This window comes from Corythoichthys intestinalis, chromosome 10, assembly GCF_030265065.1.
Source record: "Corythoichthys intestinalis isolate RoL2023-P3 chromosome 10, ASM3026506v1, whole genome shotgun sequence".
Taxonomy (NCBI): domain Eukaryota; kingdom Metazoa; phylum Chordata; class Actinopteri; order Syngnathiformes; family Syngnathidae; genus Corythoichthys; species Corythoichthys intestinalis.
Window position 1 is genome coordinate 23,929,158 of NC_080404.1, and position 17,627 is coordinate 23,946,784.

Sequence of the window (17,627 nt, forward strand, 5' to 3'; positions counted from 1 at the left end):
TGACGGCGAAAGACTCGACGTCGACCGACGAGTCGAAGCTCGACCCCGGCGCGGCGACCGACCTTGCTTGATTTCGTCGGCCGTCCTGTTGATGAGCACGTAGAGCGACCACACCACGCAGGTGATGGCGATGATGTGGAAGGTGACCGAGCACATGATCTTCCTCCTCTCGCTCGCCGTCATCTGGAGCTTCTCCCACTGCATGTGGCCGTTCGCATCCAAAAAATATGGGGGAACGTCACAAACTCATCATTTCTAATCCAACAAAGGCAGATATGTTTAGACATTGCTGACATAAAAATAAAAATTAATTTGACGTTTTGGTTTAAATAATAAAAGAAAACGATATTCTCAGGCTTTTCTTTTAAACAATATCTTTTAATTTATTTAATTTTTTTCTTCATTTAAAAAAATAAACGAAAATTCAATGATTTGTGAACTGTTTTGATCGTAGATTCATCGTTTATTGTGCAAATCTTCTTTTGGTGCCTCTTTAAAGTCAATGTTTCTTTATTTTACAGACTTTTAACAATTAAAAAAAAATCTTACACTTATTTTGAATTTGATCAAAAATAGCCAAAAGAACATTTATTCATTTGCTGGACCAACCGCTTATCCTCAAGAGGGTAACTGGGGTGCTAAAGCCTATCCCAGCAGATGACTGGCAGGGGGCAGAGTACACCCAGAACTGGTTGCTTCACACCTGGGGACAACTTTTTAAGAGCCTTCAATGAGCTTACTATGTATGTTTTTAGGATGTGGGAGGAAACCAGAGTACCCGGAGAAAACCCACGTGTGCAGGCAAACTGCACAGGCCGGAGCCGGGACCGAACAGACAGTCTCCGAAGTGTGAGTGAGGTGGACGTGCCAAGTGCCAACCGCTCCAACGCCATGCCACACTTAACATTCTCTCATTTTGATAGTCCATATTGTCCCATAAAATATCCAAATCCTCTTTTTATTTAAATCAGGGGTCCCCAAACACCAGGCCGGGGACTGGTACCGGTCCGTGGCACATTTGCTACTGGGCCGCACAGAAGTAAGACACAATTCCCAGTAGCATAGAAATAAGAGATACCGTAATTTTCGTACTAAAGACGCACCTGACTAAGCCGCGACCCACCAAATTTGACACAAAAATGGCATTTGCTCATAGATAAGCCGCACTGGACTATAAGCCGCAGCTGTCCTCACTGTATTATGAGATATTTACACCAAAAGATATTAACCGGTAACGCTATATTTGACAGCAGCATCATAAGACTGTCATAAGATCAAAAGAACCACCATGAATTCACTGCTTCAAGAAGCTTCATTTGGCCATCACTGCTCCCTTGGGGGAGACAGTCAACTTCTGCTGCCACCTGCTGTCAACACAGCTGTCGTCCAACATGCCTCTTAACATGCATTGCAGCGCTACAGATGATAATAACAAACTCCTGTTCTGTGCTAATTATTTCTTCAGTTACTGTTCCAGTTCTTTCATTAATTGCCAGTTATGGTATTTTTTAACACTTTGACAGTGGTGCCATAATACTGTCATAAGACCATCATAATTATGACATTACACTGCCATGAGTATTAATGAATGCTTACGACAGAAGTCATTATGTATCATTAGGCAAATTATGTGTTTTGAATGGATGTAAAGCTCCAAGCTGAACATAAATAGAGTTAGTGACAAAATTCATAATGTCATTAATGCCCATGATAGTGTCATGTCACAATTATAACGGTCTTATGGCAATCTTAGGACACCACTGTCAAAGAAAGTGTTACCAATTAACTCAAACAAATCAACAAATAAGCTACTATAAGCCACAGGATCCAAAAGGAAGGGAAAAAGTAGAGGCTTATAGTCCGAAAATTACGGTAATTTATTAACAACTGCATTCTAGCCTGTGCCTCTTGACTCATCAATCTGCCTTTCTACTGTATACTAGATATTGTGATAAAACTGGAAAGGATGTTGTCATAGAAATTTGTTGGATCTAGCATCAATTTTTTTCATATCTATGTGCACCTGTCCTCGATGATGATGTAGGAGTATCGGATTTGTTCCCAGAAATAATAAGTACACGAGCAAAGATGACTGAAAAACAGACATCTTTTTACAAGGAAAAGGCCACCTACCACCTGACAAGCCTACACATGTGCCGACTACTGGTTTTAAGATATACCGTGGTATAAAAACGTCAAGGTTTCAAAACCGCAAAATTTTTCGTCATACCGTCCCTACTGTATTAGGTTTTTATTCATGTCTTAAAAATGTATTAAGAAATCCCTCGCTTGAGGTGAAACTCCTGAACTTTTTCCCCCATCGAAGAAAACAAAATCGCTGGTATGGGAATACTTAGGCTACAGAAAAGTTCCAGATGGTCACGGCTTAGAGGAGGAGGACCAACCGACATGTAAAACGTGTTTGCGGAGGGTGACTGCCGAAAGAGGCAATACCTCCAATTTGATTTTGCATTTATACATAGTGAAAGGATAGTAAACACTGTCATGAATGTTTCCCATCAGCTACTCGCCTGAAATCCAGCGTGTTTAGTGTGTCTAGCGGTGTTAAAACGTGTTTTTTTCTCTCCGGCAGCTGTCTGTGTTGAGAAAGTGTGTGTGTATAATGTAAACATGATACGAGTCAAACACTCATGCTTTTTATGGAAAATAATTCAATTATTTTTGTTCTAATGGTAATAATGATGTGCTGTTGGTTTAAGCTCACCTAAAGCACTGCATTTACTGTATTGGCCCGAATATAAGACAGTGTTTTTTGCATTGAAATAAGACTGAAAAAGAGGGGGTCGTCTTATATTCGCGGTCTAGACGTTATACCCATTTACAACGCAAGATGGCGCCAGATATCCTTGATGCGATGTTCTGTCATGACAGATCTCAGCTACTCTCAAGTTTAACCAGTTTGCATTATTTTATTGCAATGTTTTTCCTTATTCAGATTTGTATCAAGACTACAGTTAGTTATACTTTACTTTGATGGTTAATGCAGTTATTGCAATTTTGTTGTTTTATCAAAATAGATTGGTTTATTTACATTTCAAAAACCAGAAGCCATTCATTTACGAATGTGATTGCACTTTAGTTTACATATTTAAATGTTCAGATATTAAGATTTGAATGAGGCAAAATAACATGCTTTTTCTCTCAAATATATTGTTATTATCATTTGTTTCGGATGTACTGTAATTATTTTCTGTATAAAAATGAATTTGGTGTTCAAAAAGTCTTTTTTAAAACTTGAGTCTTGAAAAAGAGGGGGTCGTCTTACAATCAGGGCCGTCTTATATTCGGGCCAATATGGTATTTTAATTTCATTTAGAATATCTGGTATTTATTTATTTATTTGTTTTAACTGAACATTATACTTATGTTCCAATTTGGTAATATGTTTTGGGAAAAAAATGCTGCTCAATGGATTTTTTAAAAACCCAGATATCTCAAAGTAACACATTTTAGAGCTGAAATTGCAATACTCTGATACAGTGAAACTGTGATATTTTAGCTTAAGGTGATCATACCATCAGAATCTCATACCGGCACATGCCTAGACGAGCCAGAAGATGCGCTGTACTACCTCGAAGAATACGAATCATCCTTAAAACATGGGTTTGTCGCAACAGGTGATTCTCAGGCGCTAAGGCAGCTCTGCATAATACTAGTTGAATTTTTCTTTTATTACAGACAAACGTTTTAAGTTGTTTTATTTACCTGACTGTACTTCCGCCTTCATAAGAGTGTCCCTGCATTTGCATAATACTGTATCTGGCCAAAAGCTAGCAAATGAGGCAATGAAGCCTTCAAAGCTGCTTTGGCACATAGTCTTAACACCAATGCACTGAGAATATCATACCTCGTGGTGAACCATTGCTAGAGCTTAGAAACTTTTTTTATGCCTGCGACCAAGAATATTTGTCAAGTTTTAGGAGAGGCCGCTGTTAAAAAAGGTTGATTTACTGTATGGTGAGTTACATTTTCTCTGCACATAACGTTCGTTTTTAGCCCCCGTTGTGTATTTTTGCTGGCTGTATTTTTCAGCCATACATTGCCACTCCGTGAAAAAAAGGCCCACGTCACACCGCTCTGTGGTGCAAAAAAGATTGGGGACCACTGCTTTAAATGTATATTGTGTATTGTATTGTATATTTTGGTATACTAAAAAATAAATAAATAACAATCGGTATAATCTGCTAATTATTTTTTAATGTATTTGAATTCCACTTAAAAATATTTGGATTCAAACAAAAGAAAAGAGTGGGGGGCAAGCCTCTTGTGCGGGGCCACATTTATATCATTCACTGCACTGCAGGCCAATAAAAAGGATACCCCTGATCAAAATATCAATATTCTGATATTGAGTTTTAGTTGTTTTTTTTGTTTTTTTTGAAGGAGTGGCAGACTGCGTAAAACTTGCTTTCCAGCAAACTCAAGTCATGTTTATTCAAGCGGTTTAAAAAGTCTCACAAATATGATGAGGTCTTTAGAGTTTTTTTTTTTTGCGGAATAGCCCAAAGCGTGTTATTAATATTTGAGAAGGGACTCAGAGCCAACGCAAAATCGAGCTTGTTTGCGAAGTGACAGTGGCAGCCTGCCAGCAAAACACACTGAGACGTTTACCGTCGTCACGTGAGTCATTACAAGTGAGAATTGGCTTGAAAAATAAAAATAAAATGCCATGTAACGAGCCATAAATAATTGAGCAAAAAAACATATTGTGAGCAACAATGCCGTTTTAATTTGTGCGGAGCGCTGTCAAAACGTCCTCCACGTGTACCCATAAAAAACAACAAACAATATGTCTGTGGAGGTGAACGTTTGGATTCTGAATGACACGCATACACGTCAATGAAAGAGGAATGATGGATTAGTTTCAAACTTGCAGGATACCTTTATGAATATGAAACAGATGTGAGTCCATTTGGCCCTGGCCGTTTAATTGTTATTGTTTTTAGACTCTTTCAGTCAGCTGATTGTCACCTCCGCCAGCTGGCTGCTTCCCCTCCCACCGTGACGTAAGATGATCGGCGCCGGACGGGCATGGCCACGAAGAAAGGGCGCCAGGCTTCAAAAACCAGACGCTGTCAACTGACAGGTGAGGTCGCATTTGACAGCATTCGTGCCGCGGTCCTCCTCGCCAGCTGTTTGCTCGCCATTCACTGTCGTGTGCTTTGATGGCGAGTTTGATACACTCCCGCTTTTTCGGTGAGGTCTTTTGTGTTTATTCATTATTGGAACGTTTTTGTTCACCATTGTAAATAACAGCACTAAAGCAGTAGGGGTAAGCCGCCATTTCTGTTCAACCCGTTTTCTCCTGTTTTGTTTAGAGTAGAAGCTAGGGTAGTGGCTGTCTTTTTGTTCTTTCCTTTTTACGATCAGGGTTTAGCTCGCGGTTGGGGTTAAAGTGTAGTTCCTTTTGTTTGTTGTTTTGGCCTGGGTTTACGCTGAAGCCACGCTTCTTCCGCATTTTGTATATATTCATTGCGAGTTTGATTATTGTGAATAAATTTGTGTCCACTTGTAAACTTGTGTGGCTTGTTTTATGTTATGCCCTTCGCGAGTCGTCCTTGGGACGTAACAGGGTCAAAGGACAGAAATATTTTTGTTCAGGATAACTTCAGTACAAATAAAGAGATTATGATCCAACCTTTGAGATATATGCAATATGAAGCAAAATAGGTGATTCAATTTTGGAGTCAGAAAAAGGATTTCACCATAAATAGTAGGGGTGTAACGGTACACAAAAATGTCGGTTCGGTACGTACCTCGGTTTTGAGGTCACGGTTCGGTTCATTTTCGGTACAGTAAGAAAACAAAATGCAAAATATAAATGTGCTAGTTGTTTATTACACACCTTTGTGTTTTCAACAATAGGAACATTAGCCTATACTAAGCTAGAATTCTGCTCAAAAAGTAGCGGGTATTTAAAGATAATCCAACAACAATTTGCCTTTCAGACCCCGCGTATTGGTCATCTGTCTTTCTGAAAGAAAGAAGAAAAAGGAAGTCCTGTGCTAAAGAGAAAAGCAATCCCAATGACAAAGATTTTAACATGTATTTTACAAATGAAATGCCTCAATGAATCCTTTTTTTTTTCTCTTATGAACGGTTCCTCAAAAGCTTTATTGGTGGATTTTCTCAAGTTAAAGAGCCACACAGAAATTAATAAATTTAATTGTGTAAGCAGGATCTGTGTATTATTCTTATTATTTAATTACAGGTGTTTTAGCTTATTTCATTTTATTTAAATGGGTTATTATTTATTTTATTATGTGTTTATATTTTACAAATGTGATGTAGTATTCATTTATATTGTATATTTTATGTTGTATAACTTTAGTTCCTATGTGAATATTAGTACTATTTGTTTTGTTGTGGTAGGAGGGTTTTGTATTGAACACAGGGCCGTGTTGGTTATTATTATAGCAGAGAAGACAGCAGTAAATCAACAAAGATAAGTTAACTGTGCCCCATCTACCACTCAAGAGATCTGATGGACTCAAAAAGTGGGTTACGATTGCATATTAGCTTGAAAATCGACCAGATCCACCGTATTTTTACTCGAGTGACTTCCGGTCTGCCCAATCCTAGCTACCGGTAGTAGTATTGACGCAGGAGGGTCGCGTATTGCGTCATATAATAAACTGGGACGCGTCTAACACACGGCCGCAGTGCGACCGGTGTGCATTAGCTGATTGACTTTAACGGCCCCGTTTCACTGGGTTCTCGCGGCAGCCACGTTGTCGGGCCGTTGACATTTCTGGGTTATACTGTCCTACCGTGTTGGTCCTCATTATAGTAGAGAAGACTGAGTAAATATAATCTACACAAAGAAACTGTAACCCGATCGACTCACAGCCTCGAAAAGTAAGGGTTACATTACGTCAGAAACTCGTTCGGTACGCCACCTTTCCGAACCGAGCACCACGTACCGAAACGGTTCAATACAAATACATGTAGCATTACACCAGGGGTCAGGAACCTTTTTGGCTGAGAGAGCCATAAACACCACATTTTTAAAAATGTAATTCGGTGAGAGCCATACAATATGTTTAAAACTAAAAATACAAGTAATGTGTGCATGTTATGTAATTTCAACACTTTCAAAGTACAATAAGTCTCTAAATTCTTTTAAATAACATTCTTATGCTGTCGCTAATCAATGATGAGTGTTTCTTACCATTAATGTGACTTCTGGTGCTGCATGGTGTTGCTGATGGCTTTGTAGTCTGGTTGATACATGGTGAGGTTAAGCGTCATGCAGGCATTGAGAAACTTAGGATACGCGTCTTTTCATGTTCCCGAAGAAGCGCGACGAATCCTGTTTTTTCCAATCATACACGCAGCACCATCAGTGCAAACCGAAACAAGTTTGTCCATTGGTAGATTTTTTTTTCTTTAGCGAACTCAATGAAGGACTTGAATAAATCCTCCCCTCTTGTTGTTCCTTGCATAGCCAAAACTGCCATACTTTCCTCATGTAGTGTGTCACTGACAACATACCTTGCGATCACGCTGAACTGTGATAAATTGTTTACGTCCGTTGACTCATCCAAAGCGAGTGAAAAATATGGAGTCGAATTTATGTGCTTCACTTGCGTTGCCTCAATTTGATTTGACATCATGATGGTGCGATCGTGAACAGTTCTTGCTGACAGGGGCATGCCTTTTATCCGTTTAATAATCTTGTCTTTATCCGAAAAGTCGTCAAAAAGTTCTTTGGCAATATCAAGCATGAATGCTTTGACGTACTCCCCATCTGTGAATGGCTTCCCGTTTCTCACAATTGCTAAAGCGCCAGAAAAGCTAGCCAAATTCCAGTCACCTTGTTTGGTTCAAACACAGAGTTGCTACTGACTAGCTTGCACTCTTGATAGAAGCTCTTGACATGCTTTCTTCCTGTTGTCCCCCGCTGAATATTTCGATGCAAATGTAGTATGGCGGGTGTCGAAGTGCCGTTTTATATTTGACGTTTTCATAGATGCAATTTCATCATTGCATATTAGACACACCGCAGAACCTACTCTCTCCACAAAGGCAAATTCCTCTGTCCATCCCTATTGAAAAGTACGATACTCCTCCTCTTTTTTCTTTTTGCCATCTTCTCAAAAGGTTTTCTACAATTAGCGGGAAAAACGAAACTAAAACCGCGGGGAAATTACTAAGCACATGCGCACATCAGCCGCTCTTTTTGACAGCAAAATACGGCGAACCCACCCGATCAGTGTCTCTGCCTCATCTGCATTGCCAATGCAATTGATAGACATATAAATAGATAGATGCAACGACATGTATGTTTGCCACTTTCAAACGAAAATAACTGAAACGGCTTTCTCGTGGCCGGGGATCGTCGCCGTTTTGTGCAATGCGCGAAGGAGCATAACGGAGCTTTTTTTTTTTTTTTTTTTTAATAATTCAAGATTTGTCTGCGAGCCAGATGTGGCCGTCAAAAGAGCCAGATATGGCTCGCGAGCCATAGGTTCCCGACCCCTGCATTACACCCTTAATAAATAGGCTAATCCGTTATCAAGTTAACTCAAATTTGCAGTGTAGTTGACATGGTGAGAAGAGAGAGTGATTTGATTCATTTTAGAGTACGAGGGACTTTACCAAATATATCAAAAATTTGAATTTGTCTGCTTACACATAAGGCTGTCTGCTCTCACAGCGTGCTCCTCTAGTTTATTAATGTTCATCTTTGTATTTGATCTATATAATATCATTCTATTTTTTTTTCTTATTTACAAAAAATATTAGAATAACTTATTTTGCATGTACTTACATTGATTTAATTTCATTACCCTTTTTCCTTTATAACTTAAAATGTATTATTCATGATGATGTCATTGGCTAGTGGCAACCAGATCACGGCCTGCTGCCCATAATCAGCAGGGATAGGCTCCAGCACCCTCAAGTGCTACAGAAAATGAAATATTATATTTAATGTATCTATTTATGATGACTGGGCGCCTTTCACCGTGTTATGTATTTTCCTGGCCTACCTTGCGCAGAGGCTTGAGTTTGGTCTCCATGATGAACTCGTACTTGCAGAGCTCACAGCAGCGCGTGTCCGAGCTCTTGATCCACTGCTGCAGACACGACTGGTGCACGAAGCGCAGGCTGCCCATGCAGTGGCACGGCGTGATCAGAGGGCTCTCCTCGTCGCCTTCGCAGTGGCAGATCCTGAACGCGGCGACAAAACACACGCTTACCGCTCGGGCGCAGAGGAAGTGCCATTTCCGCGGAATGGCTATTTTCAGACCACGTAAAGGACACAGAAAGGCGTCGAATGCATTAGCTGTATTTCAAATGTCATATGGGCAGCACTCTATGCAGGCGGCGGAAGCAAAATGGAAGCACAACTTGGAAATAGATTGGAAAAAAACAGTATGGCACACTTCAGTTCAAATATGCTCTATTAAAACACAGATGCAAGTAAGAAAAAAGTCAACATATTACAGCTGCTGAAACTAATCGACATTTTTAACTCGATTCATCGTTTCGTGACCAGTGTTGTTAATAATGGCGTTAAGAGTATAACGCCGTGACTAACAGCGTCATTTTTGTCAATAGTGAGTAATTTAATTATTTACTTTCCCCATCTTTGCAACGCCGTTACTGAGGATGTACAGTGGTCTGAAAAAGTGAACCTTTTGGAATTTCTCATATTTCTGCATAAAATCACTATGAAATGTGATCTTTGTCAAAATCACACAGATGAAAAAAACAGTGTCTGCTTTAACTAAAACCACCCAAACATTTATAGGTTTTCATATTTTAAGGTGGATAGTATGCAAAAAATGACGGAAGGGGGAAAAATAAGTAAATGAACCATCACATTTAATATGTTGTGCCCCCCCCCCACCCCCACCCACCCTTTGGCCGCAATAACTTCAGCTAGACGCTTCCTGTAGCTACAGATCAGACAGGCACATCGATCAGGACAAATCCTGGCCCATTCTTCTCTATAAAACTGCTGTAGATCAGTCAGATTCATGGAATGTCTGGCATGAATCGCTGTCTTTAGGTCATGCTACAGCCTCTCAATGGGGTTCAAGTCCGGACTTAGACTTGACCGCTCCAGAACGTGTATTTTGTTCTTCTAAAAGCATTGTGAAGTTGATTTATTTCTGTGTTTTGGATGATTGTCTTGTAGCAGCATCCATCCTCTTTTTAGCTTCAACTGTCTGACATACTGCCTCAGATTTTCCTGCAAAACATCTGGATAAACTTTTGAATTCATTCTTCCATTAATGATTGCAAGTTGTCCAGGCCCTGAGGCAGCAAAACAGCCCTAAATCATGATGTGCCCGCCACCATGCTTCGGAGTGGGGATGAGGTGTTGATGTTGGTGAGCTTTTCCATTTTACCTCCACTCATGATGTTGTGTGTTACTCCCAACTAAACTTTGGTTTCTTCAGCCCACAAAATATTTTACCAAAACTTCTGTGGAGTGTCCAAGTGCCTTTTTGCGAACATTAAAGGAGCACAAATGTTTTTTTAGACAGCAGTGGCTTCCTCTGTGGAGTCCTCCGATGAACACCATTCTTGGCCATAGTTTTACATATAGTTAATGTGTGCACAGAGATATTGGACTGTGCCAGTGATTTCTGTAAGTCTTTAGCACACACTCGAGTATTTTTTTTTTTTTTTTTTACTATTTTTAGTATTCTGCACTGAATTCTTGACATCATCTTTGGTGGATGGCCACTCCTTTGGAGTGAAGCAACAGTACCAAATGCTCTCCAATTGTAGATAATTTTCTGACTGTCGATTGATGAACATCGACTTTTTAGAGATGGTTTTGTATCCTTTCTTTATACAAATCAACAATCCTTGATCGCAAGTCTTCAGACAGCTCTTTTGACCGAGCAATGAATCACATCAGACAATGATTCCCATCAAGACATTTCTTACCACGTGCGTGTTTTATAGTGGGCATGGCAGTTTTAAACCACTCATCAGTGATTGGGCACACACCTGACTTAAAATGTTTGGTAAAAATTGTTTTCAATTGCTCTTTAAGTCTCCTTAGGTAAAGGGTTCACTTATTTTCCCCCTTCCTGTCATTGCTTGCATGCTATCCTCCCTAAAATATGAAAACCTATAGATGCTTGGGTGGTTTTAGTTAAAGCAGACACTGTATTTTCATCTGTGTGATTTCGACAAAGATCATATAACATTTGATGGTGATTTGATGCAGAAATGAGAGAAATTCCTAAAGGTTCAGATACTTTTTCGTACCAACATAAAAGCGTGTGTTACTATGCGTTAGGAGAAATGTCTGAGAAACACAGAGAGAGCAGAGCGGGAGAGGTGAGGAGGGGAAGGGGTTTGTAACACCGTTGCAAATGCGATGCTAGGTAGCTCAGAATTTAAGACAGTGTTTTTTGTATTGAAATAAGACTCAAAAAGATATGTAATCGCGGTGTAGACATTATACCTATTCACGACGCTAGATGGCGCCAGATATCATTGAAGCGATGTTCTGTCATGACAGATCTCAGCTACTCTCAAGTTTAACCAGTTTGCATTACTTTATTGCAATGTTTTTCCTTATTCAGATTTGTTTCAAGACTACAGTTAGTAAGACTTCACTTTGATGGTTAATGCAGTTATTGCAATTTTGTTGTTTTATCACAATAGATTGGTATATTTACATTTCAAAACCCAGAAGCCATTCATTTACGAATGTGATTGCACTTTAGTTTACATATTTAAATGTTCAGATATTAAGATTTGAATGAGGCAAAATAACATGCTTTTTCGCTCAAATATATTGTTATAATCACTTGATTCTGATGTACTGTAATTATTTTCTATATAAAAATGAATTTGGTGTTCAAAAAGTCTTTTTTCAAACTTGAGTCTTGAAAAAGAGGGGGTCGTCTTATAATCAAGGCCGTCTTATATTCGGGCCAATACGGTAATAATAGTTTTTGTTTTTTATTACCAAAAATAGTCACTTGCCCTAAACTTTTATTGACTGACGCATCCATAAAACATGTGTTTTGTTTTTGTTTTAATCAAAACATTTAGAGCAAAAAGTAGATAGGGAAAAGATTCAAGCCTCACCTGCATGTTGAAAAAAATATATATTTTGGGGTGTGACGGTACACTCAAATCACGGGTCAGTACAACAGGAAAAAGGCTTTTTTCCTCACATTTGAAAGTTTAAGTTTGTATACCATTACACTCTTATATAGGTGGAATTTTTTTAAAAAAATGTAAAAAGGGTGACCTATGTTTTTTTAGGAAACATAAAGAGATGACTTCAATTAGTTACTATAAACAATGTGAAAGACGTTATAGAATGGGTCATGTAATAACGTGTAGAAAAGTAACGCCAGTTACTTAGCCGAATAACGAATTACTCTTACGTTGAGGTAACTGAGTTACTAACTCAATTACTTTTCGGGAGAATTTGTAACTGTAATTAATTACTTTTTTAAGTAAGATTAATAACACTGTTCGTGACATTGTTGCCATAAAACTATGGTCAAATCTTCTTTTTCGAACCCGCCGTCGGAAATATGTCTTATTGAAGGCACCGCTCAGGTTGTTGTTCTTGTTCTTCTTGCCTTGTTCAGACGGGCAGCAAAAATCTGATTTTTAGCCCATCTAGACTGAAACTGGATGGCTCTTTTGTAGTCACAAAGCACAGAAATCCGATTTTTGCCAGAAAGATTGAAGTTTATATCAGACATAGACAAGATGCTTCTCAGTCTGAAACATCTCAGATGGATTTTTACCGTCCGTGACATCACTATGCTGGACGACGCCTTTACTGCCACGGCAAACTGTCCAGTCTGAACAGGCCCAGATCTTGCTAAAAATAGTCAGCCCAAAAGTCAGATTTGAGAAGAAATCTGACTGGATTCAGATGTGCCTGCTGTCTGAACGCAGCCTTACTCAATCTGCTGTTATTCAAGAACAGATCACCTTGAGACTCGCCAGCTATGTAGCATGGGTCAATATCTATGGATTCTCTGAGCCCGATTTTTAATTTTTTGTATCAGGGCAAGGAATTTGATTTAAGAAAAAACATTTGAACCTTAATAAACCATTGTGGGTGATATGCAGGGTGAACTTAAATGAGGACAAATGAGTGTTGTGCGTATATTGTGCATGTGCAGGTGTCAGACTATAGGAAGCGTCAACTACTCCACTTGCATCACAAGGCTTGACATCAGGTCTACCACGTTGACAGGGGAGGGAGGGCGGGCGAGCGGGCACCATCCAGACAGTTGAGTCACCCACCTGCAGCAGTCGGCAGACAGCGAAAAGTGTGACAGCGGTTCCGTTTTGGGCAAGACGGGGGACGGGCAGCGGTCCAGGTCGCTGTCCTCGTCCATGTAGCAAAGCGGCGCCAAATGGACGCCCTTGGCTAGCTCCAACTCGCTGCCTTCCAAGATGGCGCTGGAAGATTTGGGCAAGCTGGATGAGGTGGAGGATCGGGAGAAGGGGAGGAGCAGGCGCAGGAAATGGGCGCTCGGGGACCGAGGCGGCGAAACCTCAAAGGGGCCCTCCACCTGCTTTGACGGAACCGGGCGGGACCGCGACCAAAAGACCCTGCCCTGCTCGGGACCGCCGTTTGTTCTCGCTGGGGAGCCCCGAGTCTGAGCGGCGTCCTCGGCTTTGCTCTCCAGCTCCCCTTCGGAACAGGTGCGGTCGATGAAGCGCAAGCCGCGATACAGGCCGTCCATCCGCTGGCCCACATCGTTGAGCGAGACCGAGAAAGGCAGAGGGCCGGGGGGACGGGGACCCCGCAGGACAGACAGCCAGTCTCGCTGTTTGGGGGCGGCGGCGGGCTGCTTGTCTGCCAGCACGGTGGTCACCGCCGCTTCAGTGGTTTTCCCATTTGGGGCCAAGAGAACCACCGCCGTCTGCTTCAGACCGTCTTCGTCTGCACCACTACTGTGTGCGAGTGTTGAATGTAAATGTCGTGAGACACGTGAAGGACACCGGGGAGGGGGAGGACACAGGAAAGGCACAAAAAAAAGAAAAGTGAAATGAAGAGGTTCCAGTGGAGTGGTTGTTTTGTTTATGGAGGCCCTAGTTTTCTCTACACGTGAGGTAGTTTTTTTTTGTTTTTTTTTGCTTGCACCCAGAAATTTCTTACAATTACCCCCATCTTTTTTTGGCGTCAAACTCATCACACCACATTGCCGGTACCTGCAGATGTCTTGGCTGGAGGGAGAAACAGACGTTCTGGAGAAGCTGCTGGGGGCGTTGACGGAAGTCGGGCTGCCGGCCTGCAAGCGGCAAAAACAACGCGCACACTTTATTGTGGAGTCAGCAAAGCGGACACATAGACAGGATAAATTATTGACGTTCCCTTTCATTTGCTACTGTACAGTATATAAATATAAAGCCAAGCGCTTGTTCATGACTATATACTGTGAATAAATATACTTGTATCCTGCTTCAGCGTTTGTAAATGATGACAACACTACCTCGATTATTTGTGAATTAATCATATTTTTGTGTGTTTTTTTTTTTTTTTTTAAGTTATATTACTGTGGGCTTAACATTTTAGCCGGAAACGTGCAATTGAAGTCTAATCTATGCACTGTGAAACGCGATCACACCACAAGCTATCATTATTTTCCATTGCAAAAGCAGCTGTGCAGATGCATATAAGGAACATTTAGTATACAGTACTGGGTTACTGCAATGGCATATTTTCAGGTTTCCCCCCAAAAAATCAAGGTAGCAACAGCTACGTATTTGTTTGAATTGTTTTTGACTCCTACAAATGGCGTACTGCACGCATGCTATTTTTAGACCGTGACGTCGCATCGTAAAGCGGAAGTAAAGCCGTAGTGGGACATTATAGACCCGCCCTCGCATAGAAACCATGTTAATTGTGCTACTTTTCTCCGGTAATCTTTCAAAAACCAACATGCCGATCACACATTGCTTTTTTGGAACTTGTAGAAACGACTCTAGACATTACGACATATGAAGGATGCTTTCTTCATATGTTTCCGGAAACCAAAAAATCGGGAGGAAAAAATGTGAAGACCGAATCAACTTGCGCGGACTTTTAACACCAGCTCTGTGAATCCATTCACATTTCATATGCAGTAAACATTTTGATGGGGTGGCATGGTCTTTCAGAGGACAAAGAGGTAAGCCATTTTGATATTTTTAACTTATTTTTTAGAGTAACGTTGTGCCGTACTGCTTCTGTCTGACAATGAATAACCTAAAAAGAATTACAATGGTATCTGACTGCCAATGTTACCGTTTCTGTTATATATATATAAATGTATAAACAACTTTAGTAAGGGGGAAGTGTAAAATATAGGATTAAGATGTGTTATCAATGAAAAAATTAAAAGTGTTCGTTGGCTGTCACTGAGTAGCATTTGCGATCGCTACACAAAGCTAACTAAATTACCCCCAGGAACGGTAAGGGACGTAGGACAACCAGAGGATATATAAGAAAGACAGGGCTGGTGGTAAAGGATAGCTTGTTGAAACAGGAGAATGTCATTGTCAGTCGCGTCGATAAAAAACCTAAGGCTATGCTTAGGTCGGCTCGTTTTTTTTGTCTTTTTCAGCTTTCGACACTCAATCCATCTCTTAACTGAACATTTTTATGTTCTTCCACATCTTTGCCAGTGAATTTGGCACCGGGGACATCATTTTCGGAGAGAATTGGTAGGTTTAGCTCTGTAAACATCTCCTTCGTACACGATTTCCATTCATTTCCTATGAGGGACAAACAGTGGTATGTCCCTTCTTAGCAACAGTAGCTAATGTCATGAATATTAATGAATGGAAGTGACGTGTTGCTTGCGGTACGCCACTGAATGTGACCTTTATGTATCATTTCGTGTATTTATTTTGATTTTGTCTTGATTCGATGCTTGAATTGCTTTGTGTTGAATTGTGCCATACCATTAGAGTACTTGTTGCGTAATCCTGTTATTCTCATTAATTAATTGGGGAGATGCTCATTAAGGTAACAACTACAAATGATTATTAACTCTTTTAGTGTCTGCTACCAACTTAAATTGCTTTGTCACGAGTAGACATCCAATCCATTCGTAGCGGGAGAGCTGGAAGTAGGAATCATTTGGAAAGTACTGCCGACACGTGACAACAATATACACTGGTGAGCTTTCTGTTACGAGCCAGACATGATTTGTTTGAAGTGTGTAAATATGAAAGTATGTCATTGAAGGACAGATAATGTGACATCGCGGCCATCTATCGAGCTGCGTCGGGCCAGCGAGCTCGGAAATGAAATCAATGGTGAATTACCTTCACGCTGAAATGGTCAGGCTCGCTTTTGGGTTTTTCCCAAGCACCTCTAAATTTGGCAGCTTGGCTATTGTTCTGGAGCGGGAAGAGGGGCAGGCCATGCTCGTAATTTTTAATTTTATTTAATTATGAAATGAGCCAGCAATTATGTTAACAATGAATTCATCATTTATAGACATTTTTAACCTCAAAATTGTCCAAATCCTCTTGTTGAGCCACTTCAAAACAGGAGGGGATTTTTTTTTTAAACTCATTAGGTGCCATTGACGGTGATAGACATCCAATGCATTCATTGATAAGATAATTATTAGATGCTTATTAAATATTTGCTTTTAACAATGTTTGCTGACACTATAGCCGAGTTATTGATGGATTGCAATTAGTGCTGCACCGATACTATGTTTTGACCCCGATACCGATCCTCGCTGTGCGGTATCGGCCGATCTAATATATAGACAATAGTTAAATAAACCTTCCAATCTCCCAAAACATGTATAATACTAGCCCAACAGTAAAAAAGTAAAAATACAATAAATGAATAAACTTTTTTTAAACCACTGAGTTTTTGCTCTCAAAGACCAAACAGTGCAACTTTCATGAAATTATAATAATAATTGACCACAGCATCCTGTCGCTCTCTTTGCGTCCCTTTCTGTGCACCAGCAGCAACACACACTTAGCCACTTAGCTTAGCTTACTTTGCTTACTTCTACAGAACATTTGAATAGGCTTGCGACCAGTCCTTTGAAATAAGGAATCGCTCCGAATTGGGAATTAAAAGTTGCGTTCCGTATTGAACCAATATGGAATATATATATAAATAAGATACATTTTTATGCATTTTAACAGTTTTGGGGATGTCCCTTTTTTTTTCGTGATATGTACAGCTTTGGGCACGAGGGGGGCGTAGCTTATTTCTATTTCTGAAAGGTTGCAATCGTACTTTTGAAACAGGTCTCAAATTACTCCGGCATTTCTTTCAGTAAAAGACAATAAAAGTAAAGTAGACGAAGTTGACTGACCAGGGATTGTTGCCCCCTTCCTCTGGATAGCAGTCCTGCTGTTGCAGTCTCAAACTCTTTGTGTTCGTTCACATGTTTCGTCTTCAAATGTTTTATCAGGTTCGAGGTATTGAAACTGGCCGATTTAACTCCACCTCTCGAAACTTTCAGGCCGCAAATCTTGCATTCAGCCATTGTACTCGACGGAGATTATAAAATGAAATATTTCCAGACCGCCGACATTCTTTGTTTTTCCTACATATGAAAAAGCTGCCCCGGCATTGGTTATGAGCAGCTATTGACCCGCTCTCATTGGTCTGGAGAAGGCCAATAGCGATA

The 17,627-nt window shown here is 40.3% G+C and overlaps 1 protein-coding gene across 13 annotated transcripts in view; it reads right to left on the reverse strand.

The window, feature by feature from the left end:
- The window catches only part of marchf8 (membrane-associated ring finger (C3HC4) 8), a 127,462-nt gene that overhangs the window by 14,619 nt on the left and 95,216 nt on the right, over nucleotides 1-17,627 (reverse strand). For 7 of the 13 annotated variants that reach the window (XM_057849254.1, XM_057849252.1, XM_057849251.1 and 4 more), the window contains 4 exons: nucleotides 14,188-14,267; nucleotides 13,273-13,929; nucleotides 9,015-9,195; nucleotides 63-198 (listed from right to left, as the gene is read on the reverse strand). In XM_057849254.1, coding sequence (XP_057705237.1) covers nucleotides 63-198; nucleotides 9,015-9,195; nucleotides 13,273-13,929; nucleotides 14,188-14,267 — 1,054 coding nt within the window. Of the gene's footprint in view, nucleotides 1-58; nucleotides 256-9,014; nucleotides 9,196-13,272; nucleotides 13,930-14,187; nucleotides 14,268-17,627 lie in introns of those variants that run through there. The other 6 variants (XM_057849262.1, XM_057849264.1, XM_057849263.1 and 3 more) reach the window with 3 other exon arrangements.